A 24,369-nucleotide genomic window follows, 5' to 3' on the forward strand; every position below is an offset into this window, starting at 1 on the left:
CGATCCTCAGTAGGGGATGTGCAGGAGGCAGCCTATCAATGATTCTCTCTCATCATGATATTTCTATCTCTCTCTTACTGTCCCTTTCTCTCTGGAATCAATAAAAATATAAAAATAAGAAAGAAAGATGCTTTTCTTGGGGAGAGGGAGGGATAAGTAAGGCCAGGAAGCCTCATTGAGAAGATGCCATTACAGGAAAGACCCTAAATGGGTGAGAGGTTACCTGTGCAGGTATCTGGGGACAGCATGATTGAGTGAAGAAAGCAGTAAGTCAAGGCCTTGAGGCGGAGCCTGTGGGAGTGATTGCAAGGGAGTGAGAGGGCTGTGCAGGAGTCACGAGGGCCAGTTGCATTGGGCTGTATAGGCCATTGTCAGGATTGTGTTTTCATCCTGGGTGAAATGAGAGCCATTGGAGGGTTTCTCACAGAAGGAGTGCCAGGATCTGACTTGAGTTTTAATATGATCCCTCTTGCTGCCTTGAGGAAACTAGATTACAGGGAGGCAGGGCTGGAAACAGAGAAACCGACGAAAAGGCTCTTACAGTTATCCAGGTGACGGTAATGGTAGCTTGGGTTAAGGAGGTAGCAGGGAAAGAGGTGACAGTTAGTTAAATGCTCCGAAGGTAGAGCTACAGGCTTACTAGTGGGGTGATCATGGAGTGTGAGAGAGAGGAGTCCAGAATGGCACCAAGATTTTTGGCCTGAGCAATTAAAGGAATGGAATTGCCATTGACTGAGATGAGAAAGACTGGGGGAGGGCAGATATGTGGTTGGGAGGGTTCACTGGGGCTAGGGAATTCAGTGTGTGACACAGTGGGGTGTTTGAGGAAGAAGCTGGACAAAGCTTGAGGTGCCAATTAGATATCCAAGTTGAGATGTTAAGCAGGCAGTTGGATAAAAACTCTCTCCATCGGGTCATCAAGGGAAGGGAAGCTTGATGAGTGGGGGAGTGGGGTGGGAGCGCTTGGCCTGCTTGGCAGAGCCATATATGAACTCAAATGTGACAAACTTTTGAAGGTAGTCAATTGACCACATGATCTACCGGGAATTGAGTACAAGCTGGGGCCCAGGAGTGAGGGAAAAGGATCCCTTACCCATTCTGAGCCCTACCCTTCTTCCCAGGATTCCCTTCAGCAGCGAACAGCCTGGGCCATCAGCCAGCTGGCCACCAGGAGGTACCGGGCCAGCTGTAGGAGGACCCGGGCTGAGTGGCCAGACTCGGAGAGCAGCTGCAGCTCAGCTCCTGTGTGTGCCATCTGCCTGGAGGAGTTCTCTGAGGGCCAGGTAAGGCAGACACCATGGCTCACCTCTGTGACCAGGCTGGGGAGGGAGACTAGAGCTTGGGGGAGGAGGCTGGTGTGGGTGTTCTGGCTGCATCTGTGTCCTTTGTATCCTGCAAGGAGCAGAGGTAGGGGACATCCTTGAGGTTCAGTTATTTTCCTGGTCTTCCAGGAAAGAGAACTGTTGTCTGTTGAGCGTGTACCATGTGCCAGGCTCTGCAGTGGGTGCTTTAGATGCATTATCTCCTTTTAGCCTCATGACCGTGAAGGGTGAGGGTAGATTAGTTTTTTTTATCCTTTTGTACAGCAGACAACTGTTAAGAAACTTGTCCAAGGTCATGCAGCTAAGTGGCAAAATCCAGGTCTACTTTATACCAAAGCCCATACCTTGCCTATTCCACTAGGAGATCTTTGAAAGTAGGTGATAGAAAAAAAAGGAGAGGCCAGAGGAAGCTAGGGGGATGCTCCGGTTCCTGGCCACTCATGTAGCTACCGATAACTGTGGTGTGGCCCCCTTGTTTTCTCCAGGAGCTGCGAGTCATTACCTGCCTCCACGAGTTCCATTGCGCCTGCGTGGACCCCTGGCTGTATCAGCATCGGACTTGCCCCCTCTGCATGTTCAACATCGTAGGTAGGAGGTGGACCAAGATCTGCCCTCTGTACAGGCAGACGGGTCTAGAACAGGGATGGGGAACCTTTCTTCTGCCAGGGGCCATGTGGGTATTTATAGCATCATTCGCAGGCCATACAAAATTATCAACTTAAAATTAGCCTGCTCTATTTGGTCAAACATTCAATTAACGCACCCCTAATTGAATGATGGGGCCAGGGCCAGACCACATGATGTTGCGGGCCTTATTTGGCCCACGGACTGGAGGTTCCCCATCCCTGGTCTGGAACCTGGCTTCCCTGTGGGGAAGGGTTTGCCTTGACGCTGGGAGGAAGCAGCACTACCTCCATGGTTCTCTGAGCTGCACCCTGTTCGGGAGTGTCTTGTCTGAGGGGACAGCCCTTCACAGGGCAGGCATCTTTATTATTCTAAAAACTATTTGTATTTTTATGGCAGCTTTGTTGAGTCTAAATCTGAGCTTGTATATTTATGATTTCAACACTCTAAATCTGAGCTTGTAAATTTATGATTTCCCTCACTCCTGGCAATAAACAATCCTCCTCTAACACAACCAGGATATTACGACAGTTTTCTAAGAGATGGAAATGAAGTACCTCGAGGAAAAGAGAGCCTTTTTCTAGTTCACCCAGCGGTGCAGTGTGTGCTTGCAGCGGCCTGGGTGAAAGCCCCCATGATGAGGGGAGCAGGGGTTGCCATGCAGAGCGGAAATCCCAGGGGACAACCTGACGGGAGGGTGTGAGGGCATCCCAGGGCACTTACAGGTTAGGAATGCCCTTGGTTGCCCAAATTCTGACTGGGCTCTACGGCTGTGCAGGCTCAAGTAGGTATGCTATAGCCACACCTTTCTGAATGCACCCTCATAGATTTGTGCAAACACCTGTGCTCTTGGTTCTTTCTTCCAGAGGGAGATTCAATTTCCCAGTCCCTGGCATCCTCTCGATCTTACCAGGAACCAGGCCGGAGACTCCACCTTATTCGTCAGCATCCTGGTCATGCCCACTACCACCTCCCCGCTTCCTACCTGCTGGGCCCTCCCCGGACTGCAGTGGCTCGGCCCCTACGACCTAGTCCCTTCCAACCCTCCCAGGAGCCAGGCACAGGCCCCCGGCACCACCGCCTCCCCAGAGCTGCACACCCCCTGGCTCCAAGCGAGCAGCAGCATCGGACAGCGACCCAGCACCCCTTTGCGCAGAGCTGGGGTCTGAGCCGCCTTCAGTGCACTGCACAGCACCCTGCCGCGTGCCCGGCACCCTCACGCCGGGCCAGGCCTCACGACAGCAGTGGGTCTGCGGAAAGCTACTGCACGGAGCGCAGCGGCTACCTGGCAGACGGGCCGGCCAGCGACTCCAGTTCGGGGCCCTGTCATGGCTCTTCAAGTGACTCCATGGTCAACTGCACGGACGTCAGCCTGCAGGGCATCCACGGCAGCAGCTCCACCTTCCGCAGCTCTCTGAGCAGTGACTTTGACCCCTTGGTGTACTGCAGCCCCGAAGGGGAGCCCCCGGGGGAGGAGGCTCAGCCCAGCGTGACCTCGCGGCCTCGTTCTTTGGAATCGGTGGTGCCCAGAGGGGAAGCCCAGGTTTCCAGCCACGTCCACTACCATCGCCATCGGCACCACCACTACAAAAAGCGCTTCCAGTGGCACGGCAGGAAACCCGGTGCTGAAACGGGGGTCCTCGAGTCCCGGCCTGCTGTTCCTCGGACACAGCCCCAGCCGGAGCCCTCCTCTCCTGATCAGCAAGCTGCCAGATCCAACGCAGCAGCCCCTACTGGGCAGGTCCCCAACCCACCACAGCCCAAGGCCCTCCCAGAGCCAGCCCCAGCCCTAAATGATGCTGCCAGCCCCGGCCCCGGCCCCAGCCCCAGCCCCAGCCCCGGCAGCCTCTTCCACCTGCAGAAATCGGGCTTCCCTGTCCGACACCCACAGAGGAGACGGCGGGGGGCTCCCTCAGAACCTACCCCAGCCTCTCGGCCCCAGGACTTGACTGTACACCTCACTTGCCAGATTTCCCCCCATTATGACCCCAGCCTGGCATACCCTTGGCCCCCCGAGGCCCACCCATTGCTCTTTGGACCTCCGGGCCTAGAAAGGGGGACGCTACCAGAAACCCCAGGCGCCTGTTACTCAAGTTCACAGCCAGTGTGGTTGTGTCTGACTCCACGCCAGCCCCTGGGACCACACCCACCTGGGGAAGGGCCTTCCAGATGGAGTTCTGGCACCCCAGAGGGCAGGCCATGCCCTTACCCACACTGCCAGGTGCTGCCAGCCCAGCCTGGTGAGTCTTCAGGGGAAGCGGGTGTGGTGGGGAGAGGAGAGGAGAACTGTATATTGCGGAACAAATGAGATCCAACGACCAGGGGTGGATGGGAGCTGAGAAGTGTACAACAGGGGTGACAGTCAAAATACCGAACGACTGGCATTGCCTAGGATGCCGGCTGGAGCACTCTGGCTCTGCCAGGTATCATTCCTTGGTTATAAATCGCAGGGAGGTCTCAGGGGAAATCTTAGCGTGGCATAGACGTTAGAAAACACCTGGGGTGGAAAGGTCTGAGCTAGGACTTGGGACTCCTGAGCTGTGAGTGGAGCCGGGGTCAGGAAGTGTGGCTCTGTGTGGATGGGTCCAGGCCCTCCAGGGAGGAGGGAGTGGCCCTGGGTTCCTGGGTTCTGGCTAGACCAAGGTCAAGTAGACATGGTCAGGTTTCCGCCTCAGGTCCAGGTGAGAATTCTGTTCTAGACTGAAGTTGACCCCCTCAGGAGGGAGACTGTTCCTGGACTTATTCTGAGGTGCAAAGTTATGGACCAGGCAGGGGTGTTACCAGAGAAGGTCAGAGGACCTGTCCCTGAGAGGGTCTGCCTATGGCTGATGATACTGTATGGGTCCCTGACTTCCTGCAGAAAAATTTTAGAGGATGTTTATTAAAGCTGGGGACAGTGGGACAAAGGAGGCCTGGGGAAATGAGCCTAGGCTGGGCTGCTTTGGCTCACTAAGAAGTCAGAGGAAAGGGGGCCTTGGGGACAGGTTCAAGGGGTTTGCCTGGGATGAACTGTCGCTGCCCATTGCTCTCCTGGTGGCAAGCCTCCTGGGGTCCCTTAGAGTTTAGGGGAAGCATGCCTGTTGGGGAAGAAGGAGTTGGAGGAGAAAGGCAAGGGGGTGCTCCTGGGAAGGAGAGTGCTTGCTGGGACCTTTGAGGGGTTTAAGACTAGGCCTTTACGGGAGGACTTGGGGGAGAATTTCAATAGAATAATCATCGGCTTTTTGCTGATGTACCAAAATGAGATTTATTCTCTTAATCTCATCTGTCCTTGGGTATGGTTGGCAAGTGGTACCCATTGGATTTTTGCTATCTGTCTCCCTGAGCAAAGTGATTTAAGCTATTTACACCTCTGATTGGGAAATAGAAGTGTAAATCATCTACTCTTTTTCCCCCCCCTCCAGAAAGAGGGAGTGGGAGAGAAACATCAGTGATGAGAGATAATCATGGATCGGCTGCCTCCTGCATGCCCCCTACTGGAGATGGAGCCCATAACCTGGGCAGGTGCATGACCTGGGCATAACCAGGAATTGAACCCTGACCTCCAGGTTCATGGGTCGCCATTCAACCACTAAACAACACATGCTGAGCCCATTTACTCTTTTAAGTGTACTGCTGCCAGGGCCATCTTCCTCAAATCAGCCATCCAGAAATCCTCCAATGTTCTGTTTTGTCCATAGTAACAAAAAAAATCCAACCTGGTTCAAAGCTCTAGCACCATCTAGCATCCATCTTCCTTCCCAACCTTATTTTCCACTCTCCCCTTTCCCTTGCCTTGCTCCACGCTTTAGCCAAACTGGTTTGACACGTGTTGCAGATTCTGCAGCCCGGAATATTCTGCTGCCTTCCTGTTCCCATCATTCCAAATTCTTACATGTTCCTAAAGGACCAGCTCCTTACTCCCCTGGGACATGCTCTCTTTCCTTACTCCTTTCATCTCTCTCATGACCCCAGTCCTGTCCCACTGGCACCATTGCCATTTGCACACAAGCCTCCTCTCCTACAAGGTAGCCGAGTCCATACAAAAGAGTAACTTTTTGGTCTTCAGTTTGGCACCTATTCAAAGATTCAGATTCAAGAGTGCTTAGCAGGGGTCTTCAAACTACGGCCCGCGGGCCACATGCGGCCTGCAGAGGAGTCTGATCCGGCCCGCCAGGTTTTTTGGGCAGTGAGCGCAGCCGAGGTGTTACAGTAGGAATTAGTAGTTCATATAGTCTGGCCCTCCAGCTCTCTGAGGGACCGTGATCTGGCCCCCACTTTAAAAAGTTTGAGGACCCCTGAGATGAATGGATGAAGAGTAAACATCAGTAACACACTGGTTGCTATTATGTGTTTCTCTTTCTCTAGATTTGTTTTTCTTCTCCCTGTATCCCAACTGGGGGTCCTCTCAGCTTTCATTCTAACCCCCACCCCCTTTCTGAACACACTCCCTACTCCCCCCTCTCTGCGGTTCCCTCCCTGCCATCCTCTCCTGCAGGTAGTATAAGCACAGGGGCTGTGTGACCCTCTGTGACCTCTTTCCTCCCCTCTCTCCCAAATGCAGGCTCGGAGGAGGAGCTGGAGGAGCTGTGTGAACAGGCCGTGTGAGATGTTCCGGGGTAATTTACCTCCAACCAAGAGTGTGCTCTGGATGACTCAGGGCCTACCTGGCACAGAGTCCTGCTCCCGAGAGAAGAAAGGATCTCAGAAAACACCCCTCTTTTCGCCGTCCTTTCTGGAACCATTGGGAGGGGAGTGGGGATGGTGGGTGGCAGGAGGCCTTGTTTCCTGCTCCCAGCCCCAGAGCTTGTCCGCAGCTCACATGTGCAGGGCAGCACGTCTGTGTCCGGCAGGGAACCAGCGACGGCCTGTGTGGGCTGGCTTCCCGGAAGGCTGTGTTCTGAGAGCGGGAAGCTCGGTATGGGTAGATAGGTGTTATAAAGGTGCTGCTCCTTCCCCCAGCCCCAGCAGGTCTCCCTCATCCCAAGCCTCATGTTCATGCCAGACAACGTGTCCAGCCGATTTCATGACCCCCCCTCCTGGCCTCCTTTCTTGGGCGAGTCCTGCACACACCCGTTTGGCTCCCCCTTGGGTAAGGCTGCTGCATCAGCGCCAACCTTGGCTCTTATCGTTTTCCTTTTATGCAAAAGGATCAAGAGCTGGGGTGACCCCTGAACCCTAAAAGCGGCGCGGGATGGGAGGACTCTCGGCAGTCCCCGCCCCAGTACAGAAGGAAATGTGTTTTTCCCTTCTTGTCCTTAATTTTCAGATACATGATATTAAGTCAGAAGGGAGGCTCTGGGAAGCCAGAGTGTGGGGTTCTCTCCCTGAGGTGAAGCTTCTGACTTCCAAGCTTCTTTGTCACTCCAGCAGCCCCCCCACCCCCACCCCCTCCGCATTTCTCCAGGAGTTGGGGGTGGGGGGGATGGGAGAGGATAACTTCCTTGGAGATCTCCCATGTCAAAGTCCCAAAGTGGGCGGATTTCTGTTGGACTTCATCTAGAAAGAGGGAAGATGGAATAAAAGTAAAAAAGGCAGAAAGACAGCTGAACAAGGACAAGGGATTCTTGTCTGGGAGTCTTCTCTCAGAGTAGGCATAGGGAACAGGAGAGAACAAAGGAACAGCAGAGTGGGACCGTTGGGTTTAGATGTCCCCAGAGGCTCACTTCCCAGTATAAGCCATACAGGCCAGGGGACACACGGGAAGGCGTGAGTGCAGGAGTAGATTTCGAGCAGGAAGTCTGGTCTGAGTAGCTGGTACCGATTGGGCAAGGGCTGAGGGGCCTCCTTGGGGTGACATTCACCCCAGGGCAGCCTGACCATTGCTGGCCCCTCAGGCATGATCCCATTTGGAATGTGAATGTGGGAGCAGAGCGGGCACAGGACCCCCCCCCCCCCCGGGAATGTTCTTCCCGCAGAGTCAGTGGGGAACTGGTACCGAGGCACCCACATGGTTATTTATATCTGAACCAGACAGAGAGACGCTTGAATCAGGCACTATGTTGAGAAATGTATTTATTTGCTAATATATTTATCCATAAATGCAGTCTTGGTCTCGTGGTTTTTTTTGTTCTGTTATGACTGTCACCCAGGGTGACACCTGCGCCTTCTACGTCGACAGAAATAAATTGTGGTATCAGAGGCTCGGCTCTGACGCGTGAAAGGACAGGGTAGAATAGGGGGCTTGGCGACGAGAACCGGGCTCTAAGCCCCTGAACGCATGGTTCAGTGGAGATCAGGGAAGGAGGAAGGATGACTGGATTCTCACGGTGGTTCAGTCTGAATTATTGGGGTGCAATTTGCTTCACACACTAATTTATGACGCATCAGCCGCTTTCTTTGTGACTTTGGGTTAGTACTCTGTGCCTCACTTTTCCACCCATAAAATGGGCCTACGTCACAGTTGTTGCAGAGCCCCCCTGAGATAGCAGAGGGGACCCATGTTCCAAAGGGGAAAGAAACCAGTGATAGAGGACATGCGCTCAACCTGGGACCCCACCTGCACACAGCCTGGCACCCCACAACAAGCAGGCCTGCCGTGAAGCTGTTTCAATTCGGAGGCTTGTCTGCGAGGACGGAACAGCAGGGCCTGAAGCTGTCTATACCCAAAGCTCCAACCAGACAAACACCAATGGCTGTGTTCTGCCTCCCCACCAACTATTGTGGGTCAAGAGAGCTGGTGCAATGTCAGCATGAAATCCCACAGGGCCCCGAGCCCTGGCTCTCCACCTCGCCGTGCACATCCCTTCTGCTGCTCTGGGAAAGGCTTGGTAGGGGTGGTGGCTGCCTGGCGTCCAATCTTGAACCACAGACAGAGCAAAGTATTTAGCTTCCTACAGGGTAAAATGAAAATAACAACACAACAACAACAATAATAATAATAATAATAGTTAAAGGCCCCTAATCTCGAATATGTTCTGAAGTCTATATGCTAAAAGCATAAATTATCAGCTGGAATGAGGGAACGAACGTAGAGTTTGAAAAAATAAATACGCATTTTTTCCCCCCTGCCCTGCTGGCCCCTCACAGGCCAGCATTCCTGTGGACAGCAGATGGACAGCTGACAATGCTCTCAGTCAGGAGGGAGAGGGCAGTCCCTGCATTTCTTTTCGCTCTCAGCAGCGATGATCGAGGGGGAAGACCGTGGAGTCTGGCCCTGCACTTTTAAAAAGCGGGAGGACAAAAAATAAAACCAGCTCTCATCCGGGATCCTCCTCCAAGACCTGGCGCGCGGCCTGGTGCCAGCGCCGAGATCAAATGGCCCGCGCCGCGCAGGCGCCAGCGGCGCCGCCCCGCCCCCAGGCCCCGCCCCGCCCCGCCCTCGTGCCCGCCCAGGTGGCGGGGGCGCGCGCCGGCCCAGGTGACTGCCGGCCAGCCCCGCCCCCAGGCGGGAGAAACCATTTCCTAAGGCCGGGGGTAGGGGCGGGGCTGCGGCCTCTTGGACCGGAAGCAGACATCTCAGGAACCGGAAGTGACAGGCATTCTGGGTAATTCCCTGTTTATATTCGGCGGAGAAGGGTGCCGTGGCAGCATTTCCCTGTTCTGTTTCAGTCCAGAGGATGGCTCTGGAGACGGTGCCCAAGGACCTGCGGCACCTGCGGGCTTGTTTGTTGTGTTCGCTGGTCAAGGTATGTGTCGGGACCTGGTTGTTGGGTGAGTGGGGACCTGGGGGAAAAGCTGGGGGTGCAGGAAGCAGCTGGAGGCTATTGTTTACATCGGTAGGAACAGATCTTACAGCCGAATGCAGGCACGGACGGTCTTACATGGCTTTGAACCCTCAATTCTTAGCGCAGGCCTGACCCTTAACAGACCTTCTGTGAACTTCTAAGGGGTCTGAATGACACTGGGAGCCAGAGAAGTGGGATCAGTAGCAGAGGGAGTAGATGGAGAGAATACCTGATCTTGAGGAGACTAGGGAAAGGAATAATAAAGCACAATTGGGAGCTAGGGCAGAAAGAATGTGAGGATGAAATTTCGGGACTGTGGGAGTGGTGAGTGGGAGACCTCTGTCTGATGAGACAGCCAATATAGGCGGGTCTTATACTTGACCAGGTAGAAGTGTGGAGAAAGCTGCTTTTTCTTTTGGTCTTATTCACACTCACTTATCTTCTTAAAATTCTTCCCTCATAGACTATAGACCAGTTTGAATATGATGGTTGTGACAATTGTGATGCATACCTTCAGATGAAGGGTAACCGAGAGATGGTATATGACTGCACCAGCTCTTCCTTTGATGGGTAAGTCCCTTTAGATTTCTTTATTCACTTCTACATTACACTATCAAATGAATGTGGGGTAGACTTTTTTTTTAAATCCTCATTCGAGGATGTTTTTATTGATATTTTGAGAGAGAGAAACATTGAACAGTTGCCTCCTTTATACACCCAATGTGGGATTGAACCTGCAATCTAGGTATGTGCCTTGACCAGAAATTGAACCCAAAACCTTCCGGTGTATGGGACGATGCTCTAACCTAGCCACCCAGCCAGGGCTGGGGCAGACTTTTGATATAATTCTGAATCATATCAAAGTTATTTGAGACACAATGTCCAGTACAGTAGCCACTAGCCATGTGTGGTTTTGAGCACATTAAATATGGCTAGTCCAAATTGAGATATGCTTTAAGTGTAAAATATACAGATTTCAAAGATTTAGTACAAGGAAAAATAATGTAAAATAGCTTACTTTTTAATTAAATGCCTAAGTGATAACACTTTGAATATATTGGGTTAAATGAAATGTATTATTGGAATTAGTTTTATTTTTTTTATCTTTACTGTTTTAAGAATGGCTACTAGAAAATTTAAAGTAACTAGTGCAACTTTCATTATATTTCCACTGGCCATTTCTCCACTAGACTGTGAGCTCACTGATGGTAGTGTAGGGATTGTGTTTATCTTGTATACCGGGACCTGGCAAAAGGCCTGGAAGATTATGGGTGCTTAATAAACGTTTGTTGAATGCACGAGTATCCTTTTTGAAATTGAAGAGGAGGGAAAGTACAGTGATGGTAAAATATTGCCCCAAAGTTGATACTTTTTAAAAAATATATATATTTTATTGAGACTTCAAATTTACATTATTTCTAATGGGGAAAAAAGTGATTCAGTTTTCAAACAAATTGCTTCTCAAACACCCTTCTGGAACAAATTAAATTCAAGAAATGAGGTTCCATTGTACTTGCTAAAGTTCCTTCAAGGTGGACTAACTTCATTCCTTTTTTAATTCTTTTAAGATAGTCCCTTCCTTAATTTCTTAACACTGTTTTTTAAAAAAAAATAAACAACCCACTCAACCACTGAGCATCAACCTATGAACCAAGGGCTCGATCCCCAATAGGGGGAGTGCAGGAGGCAGCGGATCAATGATTCTCATTAATGTTTCTATCTCTCTACCTCTCCCTTCCTCTCTGAAATAAATAAAAACATATTAAAAAAATAAAATAAATGAACAGCCTGACTGGTGGGGTTCAGTGCTTGAGTTTCAACCTATGAACCACGAGGTCATGATTCCATTCTTGGTCAGGGCACATGCCTGGGTTGTGGGCTTGATCTCCCAAAAGGGGCCTTGCAGGAGGCTGCTGATCAAAGATTTTCATCATGGATGTTTCTATGTTTTCCTTCCTCTCTCTGAAATCAATAAAAACATATTTTAAATAAATAAGTAAATAAAATAACCAACAGGCCAAAACGGAGTCACTTTTGCTAAGCTATGGCACCAAACCAAAACTTACTAAGGAACCTAATCAAAGTTTCAATCAATCCTGGGTTCTGGGCTTCTACTCTTTGAACTGTTGTGCTGGCTGGGAACAGAGTGAAGGGGGAAAGCTCCTCCTGTTTTTCTCTGTAGTAGGCGAGGCTCTGGCTGACTGTTTCTTTTCCCTTCCCAGAATCATTGCAATGATGAGTCCAGAGGACAGCTGGGTTTCCAAGTGGCAGCGAGTCAGTAAGTATTTCCCTTTGACCTTATCCTGAACTAGTGTTGTCGCTGCCTCTTGGTCTGTTGGGGGCAGGGGAGGGTGCAAGGGTGGGTTTTAAATTAGTGGGTAAATGGCCTCAAAAGTGAGAGAGATAGGTTTGTAGGACAGACAAGGAAAGTATCCTGTGTCCTGTCATTTAATATTTTGGTTTTTTTATTAATACTCACCAGAGAGAATGGAAGGAAGAGGAGGAGCGGGGAGAGGGAGGGAGAGAAAGAAGGAAGGAAGGAAGGAACAAACTTCATTTGGTTGCCTCCCACCAGGAATAACTCATTACCCCCCAATGCGTGGGCCGATGCTCTAACCCCTGAGAACACCTGCCAGGGCTGTCATTTAACATTTATAGCCAGAAGTGTAGCATTATTTTTATTTTTAGCTTAAGCCTCTATTTGGTCTTTAATCTTTTTTTAAAAAAATATATATTTTATTGATTTTGTACAGAGAAGAAGAGAGAGAGAGAGTTAGAAACATCGATGAGAGAGTCATCGATCAGCTGCCTCTTGCACACCCCCTACTGGGGATATGCCCGAAACCGAGGTACATGCCCTTGACCGGAATCGAACCCGGGACCCTTCAGTCCCCAAGCCGACACTCTATCCATTGAGCCAAACCGGTCTCGGCTGGTGTTTAATCTTAACTCACTCTCACTGCAGCCTCTTTTCTTCTCTTTCAGGTAACTTTAAGCCTGGTGTGTATGCAGTGTCAGTCACTGGTCGTCTGCCCCAAGGTAATAATCATAATAATATATGCCAGTGTTTGTTTACTGCACCAAGCTCTGTGGAAGTTTTTTATGTGACTTTATCTCCAGTCCTCATAACTCTGAGGGAATCCAGGCTCAGTGAGGTTAACTCATTGTATGCCATAAGCGTCTGTAGATGAAAGTGGCAGACCTTCCCCACACGCCATGTGCGTCTATAAAAAAAAATGTTTTCCCGCCAAGACCGGTTTGGCTCAATGGATAGAGCGTCGGCTTGGGGACTGAAGGGTCCCGGGTTCGATTCCGGTCAAGGGCATGTACCTTGGTTGCGAGCATATCCCCAGTAGGGGGTGTGCAAGAGGCAGCTGATCGATGTCTCTCTCTCATCGATGTTTCTAGCTTTCCATCCCTCTCTCTTCCTCTCTGTAAAAAATTAATAAAATATATTTAAAAAAAAAAAATGTTTTCCCAAGAGGCAGCCCTTACCAACTTTAAAATCATATTTCGTGAGAATTTTCAGCTGAAAAATATTCAAGAACACCCAAATTGTAACACATTTATTTTTATAATATTTATTGCGAATTGATTTTTAAAAATTAAATTAAAAATATCGTGGCTTGTGGGGATGGTTTTCATTTTGGACTCGTGATAGTTAACTGGTTGAATAATTTGCCCAAAGTTACCCATATAGTAAGTGGGGAGGCAGAACTTTAACCCAGGCATTCTGACTCCAGAATCCTTGCTTTTGACAACTGCAATGTGTCTTTTTTTTCTTCTCATTCTTACCAAGTCATTACCACATACTTGCCTGGATCTTCAGTGGTAACAAGCCAAGGACTTTCAATGAGCAGTCTAGGGATTCCTCCCTATCCCCAAAGTGGTAGCTGAAGGACCTTTCCTATCTTCTTTACTCACAGTACCATTTTCATTTTCTATCACAGGAATCGTGAGGGAGCTGAAAAGTCGAGGAGTGGCCTACAAATCCAGAGACACAGCTATAAAGACCTAGCAAGATGCATGGCCGCCAGTGTCTTGCCACTGCCTCCTGCCTCTGCTTATTTATTGTTATGAAACTAAATGGACAGAATTTCAAATACTCCTCACTTCAATTCTGAGGCTCAACGGACTGATGAGAAAGCAGCACAGCGTGTTCCTGGGCCATTTTACCTTCTTTGGACTACTAGTTGGGGTAGGAGTGGTGTGGGTGATGGATTAATAGAGTGAATTGAGTGTGGGGTAGGATGTTTTTTTCCTATCCACACCTACCTACCAAGCTGCCTCCTTGCCCATGGCCAGAACTCCTTATCAAATGCCAATAAACGTGAATCCATAGCCCATGATCGATGTGTCTTGCCTCCTGAGCTGGACACAGTAAGAACTCTCATGCCCTTTAAACACCTTCCCAGAGCAACAGAGGCCCCTGCGTCTCTGAGCCTCCAGGTTACAGCATTGTAGTGTGCTTCCATTGGCTTCTTTGGAAGTTCCGCTGTTTGGAGTCTAGACAATCCCATCAGGTAGGCCTGTTGTCTGGGGATTGCCACCCTAGACCTAGCACAGCAGGTGTCCCTTAGAGGAATCCTGAGAGTTGGTATTTTTTACTACTTGGCCATGTTTAATACTTTTTATCTTTCCTACCTTGTCTGTTTTCTTTTTTGCTGTTCTTCCTATACCTTAGGTCAGCCAGTGCCACCCATGACGTCCTCTTTCCCCACATTCTGCCACATCCCCCTAACTGGAGATCCTCAGGTGGCTGCTGGGTCTGGCCTCCATAGGAAGGGGGGCTGCTCCCTTTCTCCTCTGACCTAGTAGAGGGTCTTAAGTGATGCCATGTTATCAATGAATTATTTGTTTTGGAATTAAAGATTTACCATAAATCCTGAATTTCTTAAATTTCTATAGAACATCTGGTTAGTGCTCCCATTTTAATTTCCCTAGATTTCATGTTCTCCATCTGTAAATGAGAATGATTCCTCTGCCAATTTACCTCAGGATTGTTGTGATTATAAAAATGAAGCAATGTGGAAATTCTACAACTTGTTTTGTAAAAGTTACTAGGGGCCCAGTGCACAAATTCATGCACCTTGAAAGGAACTGTGTGCTGCAAGGCTGCAGTGGGTACAGGGGTGGATCTTGGCCCATCCTCTGTGCCCCTGCCCAGCCGCTCCCGTCATGGGCCTCAGTCCCCAGTCTAATGGCAGCCCCACTCCCACCACCGCTCCCACACATTGATGGCACTGGCTGCACTCAGACCTGCTGATGATGCAAAGCAATTGGGGCTGGCACCAGCAGTGGGTGCGAGCAGGGCTGGTGCCATCAGCAGGTGTGAGCTGTGGCTGCTGCCCCGATCTCCTCTCGGGAGCAGGAGGAGGTGGAGAAGCCCTCAGGGTCGATTAGGGCCGGCAGATGCGGCTTGCACCCACTGACAGCACCGAGCGATCGGGACCAGTGCTGGGTACTGGCAGCGGGTATGAGCAGCGGCTTTGGTGCCGACTGCAGGTGCAAGTGGGACCATCGCTGGCAGTGGGTTTGAGGGCCGAGTGGGAATGTAGTATGCAGGAGCAAAGAATTTTCAGTAACCACCAGAGGCTCGCCCCGTTGACAGCGACCAGCATCCTGCCTTGGTTGGCTCACCTACTCCACCATCCTGCTGTGGCCGACCCCCGCCATGAACTACACTGCTGCCTGCCCCCGATACCCTCCATGTTCCACGCGTGTCCCCTGGTGTTCAGTGCATGTCATAGTGGTCAGTTGTTTGGTTGTTCTGCCATTTGGTCTATTTGCATATTAGTTTTATTATATAGTACTACAGGCCCAGCCTGCACCCTCTCCAATCTGGGACCCCTCAGGGGATGTCTGACTGCTAGTGTAGGCCGGTTTAGGGATCAGGCCTCAATTGGCAGTCTGAACTCACTCTCACAATCTGGGACCGCAGGCTCCTAACCGCTCACCTGCCTGCTGGCGTGATCGCCCTAACCACCTCTGCCTTGGCCCCTGCCACAGAAGGAGGATCAGATGACCGGAAGATGTCCAGTCGATCTAGTCTAATTAGCATATTACCCTTTTATTTGTGTAGATATTAATCAGCTCTCTTTTTATTAGCAATTCTTCAATATAAACAATATGTGTGCCGAAACCAGTTTGGCTCAGGAGATAGAGCACCGGCCTGCGGACTGAAAGTTCCCGGGTTCAATTCCGGTCAAGGGCATGTACTTTGGTTGTGGGCACATCCCCAGTGGGGGGTGTGCAGGAGGCGGCTGATCGATGTTTCTCACTGTCTATCCCTCTCTCTTAAAAAAAAAAACACACCAATATGTGTAGTCAGTCAAAATAGTGGGGGAGCCCTAGCTGGTTTTGCTCAATAGATAGAGAGTTGGCCTATGGACAGAAGGGTCCCAGGTTTGATTCTGGTCAAGGGCACATGCCTGGGTTTCGGGCTCAATCCCCAGTGGGAGGCATGCAGGAGGCAGCCAATCAATGATTCTCATCATTGATGTTCCTGTGTGTGTGTGTGTGTGTGTCTGACTTCCTCTCTGAAATCAATAAAAATATATTTTAAAAAAATAGTGGGGGAAATGCCCAGAACCACCACTGCAGGGTGCACTCTGACTCACTAGCAGAGGTGCCTGCATCGGGCTTTGTGTCTCTTAGCCACCTGGTGTTGCTAGTGAGTCGGTGTCTTGGTGTCTTAGTAACCTGTGGCCTAGAGTGTGGGAAGGAGGGAGAGATGCTGACTCAAGAGATCCCCACCTCCCACCCCCGTTCCTTGTCCTCAGAGGCCGTGGAAAGGAAGCTGGAATTGGCCCAGCTGCTCGTATCACCCCTCGCAGGTCCTTAAAGCAGAATCATTTTCTCTGATGCCTTCAATTCTGAGGGAATGGTCTGTAAACTCTTAATTCCAACTGGATTTTTCAAGGATTTTCCCAAGCCCAGCAAGTTAAAAGAGCTCCAGGAGTGGTGGTTTCTGTGGTCCTATCCATGTGAAAGCTTTGGGAAGTAGCCCCATCAGCCTGGAGCTCACGCCCCAGAGGGGAGAAGTGGGTTTCGGCAAGAGTACCTAGGCTGTGCAGCCAACACCCAACTTTCACTGGCTTTCTTTCTCAAAAAGTCCCTTGGAAATCCCCGGTTGCTGTCCTGCGTGTCTGACCCGGACGTGGCTGCCTGGTGAGAATGGAAACAGTTGTGGGGAGGGGAGGCAACAGGAGCCGCACACAAATAACCACACTCAGGCTGCCTCAGCTCCACACGGCGCTGGGCCTTAACTGTCAGCCTCGCAGGAAGCGAAAGACGCAAGTGCTGGTGGGGGGGGGAAGGGCGGCCAGTTGCAGTGACCGGATTTCACAGACTCGGTGTGCCAAGCGGGCTCTGCCTGGGAGCTGCTTCGCAATTTGCTCTCGTGCTCTCTCTGGTCCCTGAACCTGCTTGTGGCGCCTCTCAGCAGCCCAAATAGGTCATAAGGTTCTGGAGCCGCATGCCTTGCTGGGAGCCCACAGAAGCTAAAACTGGGGCTGTTGGTTCTCCAGGGCCCCCTGGGGGAGAGCAGTGCTGTGCGGAAGAGGTTTCGGGTGCCAGTACTGCTGTTCCCACTACGTGCCTGTCGGAGTTTCCACTTCACTCTGACAGTTGGGGTCCCACATCTGCCCGGGGCTTTCTTTGGTCTCTTAACTCTCGTTGGACTTCTCTGCCGAAAGGCAAGGCTCCGCCCTGGTTTAACCAGAGCAGACTCAAATCAGGCAGATTGGAAACCGAGCGGTGACCAGGCTGCCTTCCCCTCGCCCGCACATTCCTCATCCTCCACTCTCCACCCACCGCAGGCTGTGGGGTTAGGGCGTCCCAAAAACAGGGGTTAGGGGCCCGTGCACTGCTGAATAGAACAAGGGTCGAAACATTCTGAGGGGAGCAGTTTCCCAAGAGGAAAGGGGATGGGCTGACGAAGGCCTAAACTCACTGGGCTCTTCAGGGTTGGGTACTGAGGCATGGCCACCACCTTCTAGCTCTCAGACTGTCTATAACCTGTTCTTTAATCCACAAGTCCCCTCCTGACACCTGATCTGTAGAAAAGAGACAGGTAATGTTGAAGAACAGACTAATGCCATCTTGCTTTGTCTGGGAGTCTGGTTCAGGTCAGTATCAGGGAAGCCTTTCGTTTAAATAGCATTTTACAGTAGACAAAAGGTCTCTTATGTCCATTATCTTATTTGATCCCCACAAAACCCATGGGTAATAGGTAACACCCTATGTAGTGATGAAGAGACTGAGGCGCAAAGAGTTAAAGGGACTTAGTTATGATCAAGTAGTAGAGGCTTAGCTCCAAAAGCACATTGCCCACACCCAGTTTAGGGCTGCTGTTTCCGACGTGTTATCCCTAACTGCAGCACATGCTCCCTTCGTGAGTATTCCACAGAACCAGTGCGGGGCATTAGCTTGTTGAGTGAAAGTTACATGTCCCTGCAGGTTGAGCATCCCAACCACCCTACGCCCAACACCTACATCTCTAGTCCCCACGTCTAAAGTTAGCCAAAGGCAGGGAGGCAGTGTGGGGACATGGCCCAAGAAGGAAAACCGGGGGATTTTGAGTGTTGGGAAACTTGTGTTGAGTATTGGAGAATCTGGTCAGTCCTCCAATTCCCTCCTGGCCGAGTCGTGCTTTCCATCCCAGCAGCTCCTAGGTATCTGCTGATCTGCGCCCCGTACCCTCTCACCTCTCCTGCTGCAAATGACTAATTGTATCTACTTGTCACTTCCCTCCATCTCCAGCCCAGTTATGGTACCTTCACGCTCCACCGGAACCCTGAGACCCCTGTGATGAAAACACATGCAGCCCACGAGGGGCACTGTCCCTGCCTCCCGGCCCTGCTGCCTCCACCACCCACCAGCCCCGACTTTTCTAAGTCACTTCTTCAAACCCAAGTTTTCTCTCGATACAATACAGTTGAAAAAAAAAACTCTCGTGTTGGGGAACAGCATAGCGGTTACCTGTGAAAGCTGGGGGGTGGAAATCGGCATGAGGGGCTCCTCAGGTGCTGGCTATATACAGTGTCTTTCCTGATCTGGGTGCTGGTTACAAAGGTGGGTTCATTTTCTGAAAACGCATTGAGTCATACACGCATGATTTGTGTTGTACAAACTTTTTTGTTTGTACCTTGCACCTCAGAAGTTCCCTTACGGATGCAGCTGGCCATCCCTGTCTTAGGACAGTTGTGAGGATCAAATATTGTTAATTTAGGTAGAAGCCATTGGAGAGCTGCAAGTGACTAACTGTATCCGAGAGACTGTTGTGATCCAGAATTGTCCACCTCTGGGTAAGTTCTAGGCCAGTGTGGCCAGACTGTCATCCGTCCGGCATCTTTGGTCAATAGATGTCCCAGTACGCTTACCCTACAGAAACATATCAAAACCGAAACATTTTCCTTCAAGTGCGTGGCTTTTTGTTTTTTAACCTCTTTCTGTTCTCGTTTTTTATGACTTCGTTGTGTGTGTGTGTGTGTGTGTGTTAATATATACTTTCTTGCTGTTTGGATACGAGGATCTCTGGGTGTGATTTAACCTCTGCTTGGCTCTAAGTCGTTGTTACAAACCTCCATTTTGGTATCATGTGGTGAAATGGTTCTGGGACTGTTTTCTGCCTCTTGGATTCACGTCAGCCTGTCAGCTCTCACTTTTGCTGCTCGTGTGTGGCTGACCCCCTTCCAGTCTCCTCTGACCTACAAGAACAGACAGCCACGCTTAGTAAAAAGTGCTGTAGGCTGAGCCTGTAAGGCTTAGACTGAGTAAGAAAGCATGCGGCTGCCTGGCTGGGCCTTCAGCTCGGAGGCCTGCACCACTCCTGAGGGTGAGGCCCAGAGTGTTGGGGCTGCAGACAAAGTGAAGGCAGATCATACAGAGCAGGTGGGGTCTGGGAGAGCCGAGACTTAGGCCAGCCTGCACTTCATGGGTGAGAAGACTGTGTCCCGAGACAGTGGTCAGCCTGACCTCCAGTAGCGGTCACTGCTACCTTGTCCTACACTGCCTGCCTCAGCGTCTTTTGCCTACAGATGCTGGCGTTTCTCTTTGTTAAGATCCCTGGAAGCAGGAACTGAGTGCAGAGGAAAGTCTGTCCCATGCTGAGGCACCAAGGTGCCAGATCCTCTGAGAAATACGATAGAAAAAACACCTCTCCTCTAGACCCTGCACTCCTTTGCTCAACGCACCCCTAGAGTGGAGGGCAGTATTATGGGGTCATGGATGAAGGATTTGAATCCCAAGCTTTTTCTGGGAAAGGGGTGTCCATCCCAAAGCACAGGGAGGCCTGGGGCTGAAGGGAGCCAGGGAGTGAGCAGGCCCATGTCAACTCATATGTGCTGCTTCCTGCCCGTGCACCCTCCTTCCCCGGAGCGGAGCTCTGCCACAAAGAGAACTGGAGGGAAGGAGACGAACAGCTTCAGACACCAGGGTGGTTGGGTGAGGGACCCCAGCTTCTCTCCAAAATGGACTCTTCATTCCTTCCTCCCCAAACCCAGCAATGCCACCCTTTCAATGCCGACCCCCATCCCAGCAAATACCCGAAAGGAAATGAGTGCTCTGAGGCCACGGGCCAGAAGAGGGGGTTTAACTGTCACCTGCTCCCTGGGGGCTTGAGTAGGGAGGGCAGAGGGGGGAATGCAAATCCATGCTTGGGAGAGAACAAAACTCCACAGAGAGGAAGAGGGTGGCAGCCATTGCCCAGCCTTCCTCCCTGCCTGTGATCCCAGGGGAAGCCTGAGGCAAGGGAGTGAACACAGGCTCAGGGAGACCCCAGCAGCTGCCCCCACCCTGTACAGGCACCTGTGGCACCGGCACTTTCTCTGGGCAGCTGAACAGACTCACTTCCTCAGCCCTGCGCCCCAGGGGAGCAGGGAGCCGGGGGCGGGGTCCGGAGCTCAGTAGAGCCAGGTGGGAAGAGGAGATGGAAGGTTAGGTGGGCAGGGTTTGGCCCCGGTGGATGAGCCTGGGAAGAGCCAGTCTAGTCTGCTTCTGTGGCCGGTGGGGCTGAGCTTAGATGGGAAGGACCACACTGCCCTCCACAGCCTTCCCATTACAGAGGCCAGAACTGAGAACCACATGGCGTCCTTGCAAAGGGATCTTACACAGCAACCGGGAAGCAAGAATCTGAGGGCCAGAGCAAGTGGGCCCTGGGCCGGAGTTTCTACAGTAATAATCTATTAGATCAGTGTGGCCTTATCTGGTTCAAAACTGGCCACCTCCATCATTGCACTTGATACTCCTTACCATTCTCGAGGCATCATTCCCCTTTCACAGATGAGAAAACTGAGTTTCAGTTATATCACGTGCCCAAAGTCAGTCGGCAGGCAAGGCTACAGCGGTGTTTCAACCCAGCCGTTGTTACGGCTTCCCTTCTGCCCTGCCACCTGGGGATCTAGGCCCTTCACTGGGGCGGGGGCGGGGGTCCTCCTTGTCTTCCTTTGTCCCCTGGAACCCCAGCCTGCAAATGGGACTCCTGAGGGTACAGGTCTACCAACCTCAGCACCAAGGTCTTTGGGGGCTGAGAGCCACAATAACTCCCTCTGCTCATTCACCCTTGGACCCTCCCTGGAGGGCCTGGGCCTCCTGCCCCCAGCCCCGGCCCCGGCCCAGGCCCCCATTATGCCCTAGTTCTCTCACCTCCTTCTCCCCTCCCCCCTCCAGCCACAGCCCCATGACATGGCTGCCTGAGCCCCATTGGCCGGCCTGGGAGCATTTGCCCTTATTTGGCCAGGCGGCTCCCGGCCAGGCCTCCACCCCCAGCCCAGCCCCCGCAGGCTTGTCGTTCTCACTTCGTCTTTTTGAGGTTTGGCTCTGGGGCCCTGGCAGGCGTCGCTTCAAACGCACTTTCTGGTTGAGTCACTTTTTAACGGCTCCAGTGCTGTGAGCTGCTGGGGCTGCTGCTGGGGCTGCTGGGGCTCCGGCCCTCGTGGCCAACCCTCCCCCAGCGGACTGCTTAGGAGGCGCAGAGGGCAGGGGGCTGGGTGGCCGTTCCCTGTTGGACGGACTGTGTAGACCACTCAGTTACCCATTTAGACCCTTCTCCTCCCCCACCCACAGGCCTGGGGCAGGGAAGGCTGCCCCGAGGTCCAACCACTGCTTTTCCCGCCTCCCTTCTTCCCCTGGTTTGTGAGCAGGTGCAGGCTGCGTGGCCACTGTCTGTGGAGTGTCCCCTCCGAGGCCTCCCGGGCCTGGTCCTTTCCAGGGCACTTTGAATTGAGTCCCTTAGGGGGACAGAAACTATGTGACTGTGGCCAATTTTCAGGAAGGTGAAACTTAATTCTGGTTCCCCATTCTCAGATGGGGATACCATCGTTGACATCACTAGGTCAGCATGACGATCAAATGAGATTCAGGTGAATGTGCTATGCCTCCTCTGCTGCCTCTCCCACCTCTATTCCCTCAGCTCCCCCCCCCTCTCCCCCCCCTCTCACACACAGCCAGCACAGGGTGTGAGCCATGGAAGAGAAGGAAGAAACAGTCCAGAGTCGTTCTAGGGGCAGTCCTCACAGTCTCTGTTCTTTGCACCCCTCACCTTCTGCTTCTCCAGCTATCCCTGAGATCTGATTCCCAAGGGGGTAGGGTGCTGGCAGGAAGGATGACAGACAAAGGAGTCCCCCCACCCCCGTCCTATGCCCCTCATTCCCAGCCACCAGGAGGGAAGGCTTGCACTCCCAACCCTTTCCCAGTCACCTGCCTTCTCTGAGCTGAGGGAGATCTGCCCTTCAGCCAGATGGGGAAACCCATGGCCTGCCAGTGGTCAGGTCTTGGAACACAGGCCTTGCTGCTTCCTCCTCTGAGGTCCCAGGGCCCACTTGCTCTCGGGGACTTCCTTTATAAACAGGCCCTTGGTCAACCTCCGCCTCAATCTTGTAGATGAAGAGACAAAGGCCGGGGGTTGGGGGCAGATTGGGTGACTGGCCCAAAGTTACTGCAAATAGTCACAGGGTGGGGACTGGACCTCTAATCTTCTGCCCGCTGATTTTGCCCTCTGCTTGGTGATCCTGATGTTGGGGGCAGGGAGTTTAGCTGATGAAAGACCTTACTGCCTGGCCCCTGCCACTTTCTGGACACACACACACACACACACACACACACACACACACTTTACTCAGAGCCGTTAAAAACAGAAGCAGGTGCAGCTCTGCATTAGCCCAGGCACCTGTGTGTGTGGAGGGAGCCAGGGGGAGCCAGGACGGAGCTTTCTCTCATTTCCCTGCTGATGTCCCTGGGAGTTTCCAGTGGAAGATGCTTCTGTTTTCCTGGCCACTCCCACAGCAGTGGTCAGGATGGACTTCTCCCACACCCCCTTTCCTCCTACCCAACCCGTCCTGCCTCTTCCCAGATGCTGTGGACAAAACCTTGAACTTGGCCCTAACTTGCTTTGTGACCTCTCTCTATGGGCTGGCAGGTCAGTTTCCTGACTTGGTCCCTGCTGTTTGAAAAGTCTTGGATACTGTGAGCCAGAGAACTGAGCCAGAAGCCCATCCCAGAGCAGTGCTGGCCTCCCGGGTGCACTGCAGCTGCCAGGGGAGCATGAAGTTACCCTGGAGGACATCTGGGCAGGCAGTGCAGAGGGGAGAGTGTTCCCGCCCTCCTTGCCTGGGGGCCTTTCGGCCTTCCTGCTGGTTCCCAAGGCTCTGAGATGAGTGGGGGCACTCATGAGACTTAGGTGCTGGGAACATGGGGGGCTTAGGCTCTTGAGGCCCCTGTTTCCCTTTGTGGCCCCTTCAGGGAAAGTGGTAAAAGGTCCCAACTTTTGGGACTGTTGACTCCAATGGTCTTCAGCCCCCGTTTTGCAATGCTAGGGGCTCAGTTTCTCTCCTTTGTGGCCAGGCCTGTCCCTGAGCCTGGCTTCCCGGAGGGCGGGCCTGTGCTGCCTTCTGACTTCCTGTTTGTGAGTGGTTAGGTCCTGTGGCTTCTCTCTTGTTGTCTCCTCTCCAGGCAGGTTATCAGGGCTGCCATCTCTGCCTGCTGCTGAGTGAGGGCCCCAGGCTGGCCGTGCAGCTGGAGGGAAGGCCTGGCTTTCTTCTCTGCAGACAATGCCCTGTCGTTTCTCCCACCCTCAGGGCCTGCTCTCCCTGGCAGGTGCTAGCCCTTCAAATGACTATTTTCGCCATGTCCTCCTCCTTGCCTGGCCAGTTTCTATGCTAACTCCACTCCTGTCCAAAACTCCCCTGTCCATTTTCACTTTCTCTGGGAAGCCTTTTCTGATGGGCCCCCATGTGACTGTGAGGTTGTCACTGTAGCATCCATCAGTCCAGTCCCACGGGACCCTCAACACCACCCAGGACTAATGTGCACCTGTTGCTATAATTTTGTAGGATGTATACATGTGTACTTGTGGAGGTCTACAATTGTGTTCTACTTCACTGTCAGATTCAGCACATGCTCCAGTAGAAGCCAAGTGTCCCCGTCGGACCAGAGTTCAGGCCTGCTTTAGATACAATTGCTCATTCAAACCAACACCCAAGACTCCCACACCCTGCATGTATGCCTGTGTCTTGCCTATCAGACTGGGAGTCCCTGAAGACTGTCCTCTTCCCCTCAGGCTCACGTTTACCTGCTCACAACCTCAGCTTGGCTCACAAAGACGGCTGTCTCCTAGGTCAGCGGGTTGGGATGGGAGTGAGAAATTGTGAGCCCAAGACCAGACTCCAGCCAACTCAGCCCTGTCACCTGGTGAAGGACTGTTCCCAGTTTGTTTCTGATGTCACTGCCCCACCCCCACTCCTTCTTATCTTGGTCCCAAATCTCCCCTCCCCTTTTGCTCC

General features: G+C 52.0%; 2 protein-coding genes across 5 annotated transcripts in view; both read left to right on the forward strand.

The window, feature by feature from the left end:
• Positions 1-7,968, forward strand: part of RNF43 (ring finger protein 43) — a 61,509-nt gene extending 53,541 nt beyond the window's left edge. For 2 of the 4 annotated variants that reach the window (XM_084862192.1, XM_084862193.1), the window contains 4 exons: positions 1,122-1,283; positions 1,808-1,910; positions 2,813-4,186; positions 6,487-7,968. In XM_084862192.1, coding sequence (XP_084718318.1) covers positions 1,122-1,283; positions 1,808-1,910; positions 2,813-4,186; positions 6,487-6,530 — 1,683 coding nt within the window. In that variant the 3' untranslated portion in view covers positions 6,531-7,968. Of the gene's footprint in view, positions 1-1,121; positions 1,284-1,807; positions 1,911-2,812; positions 4,288-6,486 lie in introns of those variants that run through there. The other 2 variants (XM_084862190.1, XM_084862191.1) reach the window with 1 other exon arrangement.
• Positions 7,969-9,357: 1,389 nt separating this feature from the next.
• Positions 9,358-14,479, forward strand: SUPT4H1 (SPT4 homolog, DSIF elongation factor subunit). The gene is made up of 5 exons (XM_084862621.1): positions 9,358-9,550; positions 10,053-10,159; positions 11,812-11,867; positions 12,575-12,628; positions 13,540-14,479. The coding sequence occupies exons 1-5, from the start codon at positions 9,482-9,484 to the stop codon at positions 13,605-13,607; spliced, it is 354 nt and encodes a 117-aa protein (XP_084718747.1). The 5' UTR covers positions 9,358-9,481; the 3' UTR covers positions 13,608-14,479.
• Positions 14,480-24,369: the final 9,890 nt, after the last annotated feature.

This window comes from Pipistrellus hanaki (genome assembly GCF_964339955.1).
Source record: "Pipistrellus hanaki genome assembly, chromosome: 16".
Classification (NCBI taxonomy): Eukaryota; Metazoa; Chordata; class Mammalia; order Chiroptera; family Vespertilionidae; genus Pipistrellus; species Pipistrellus hanaki.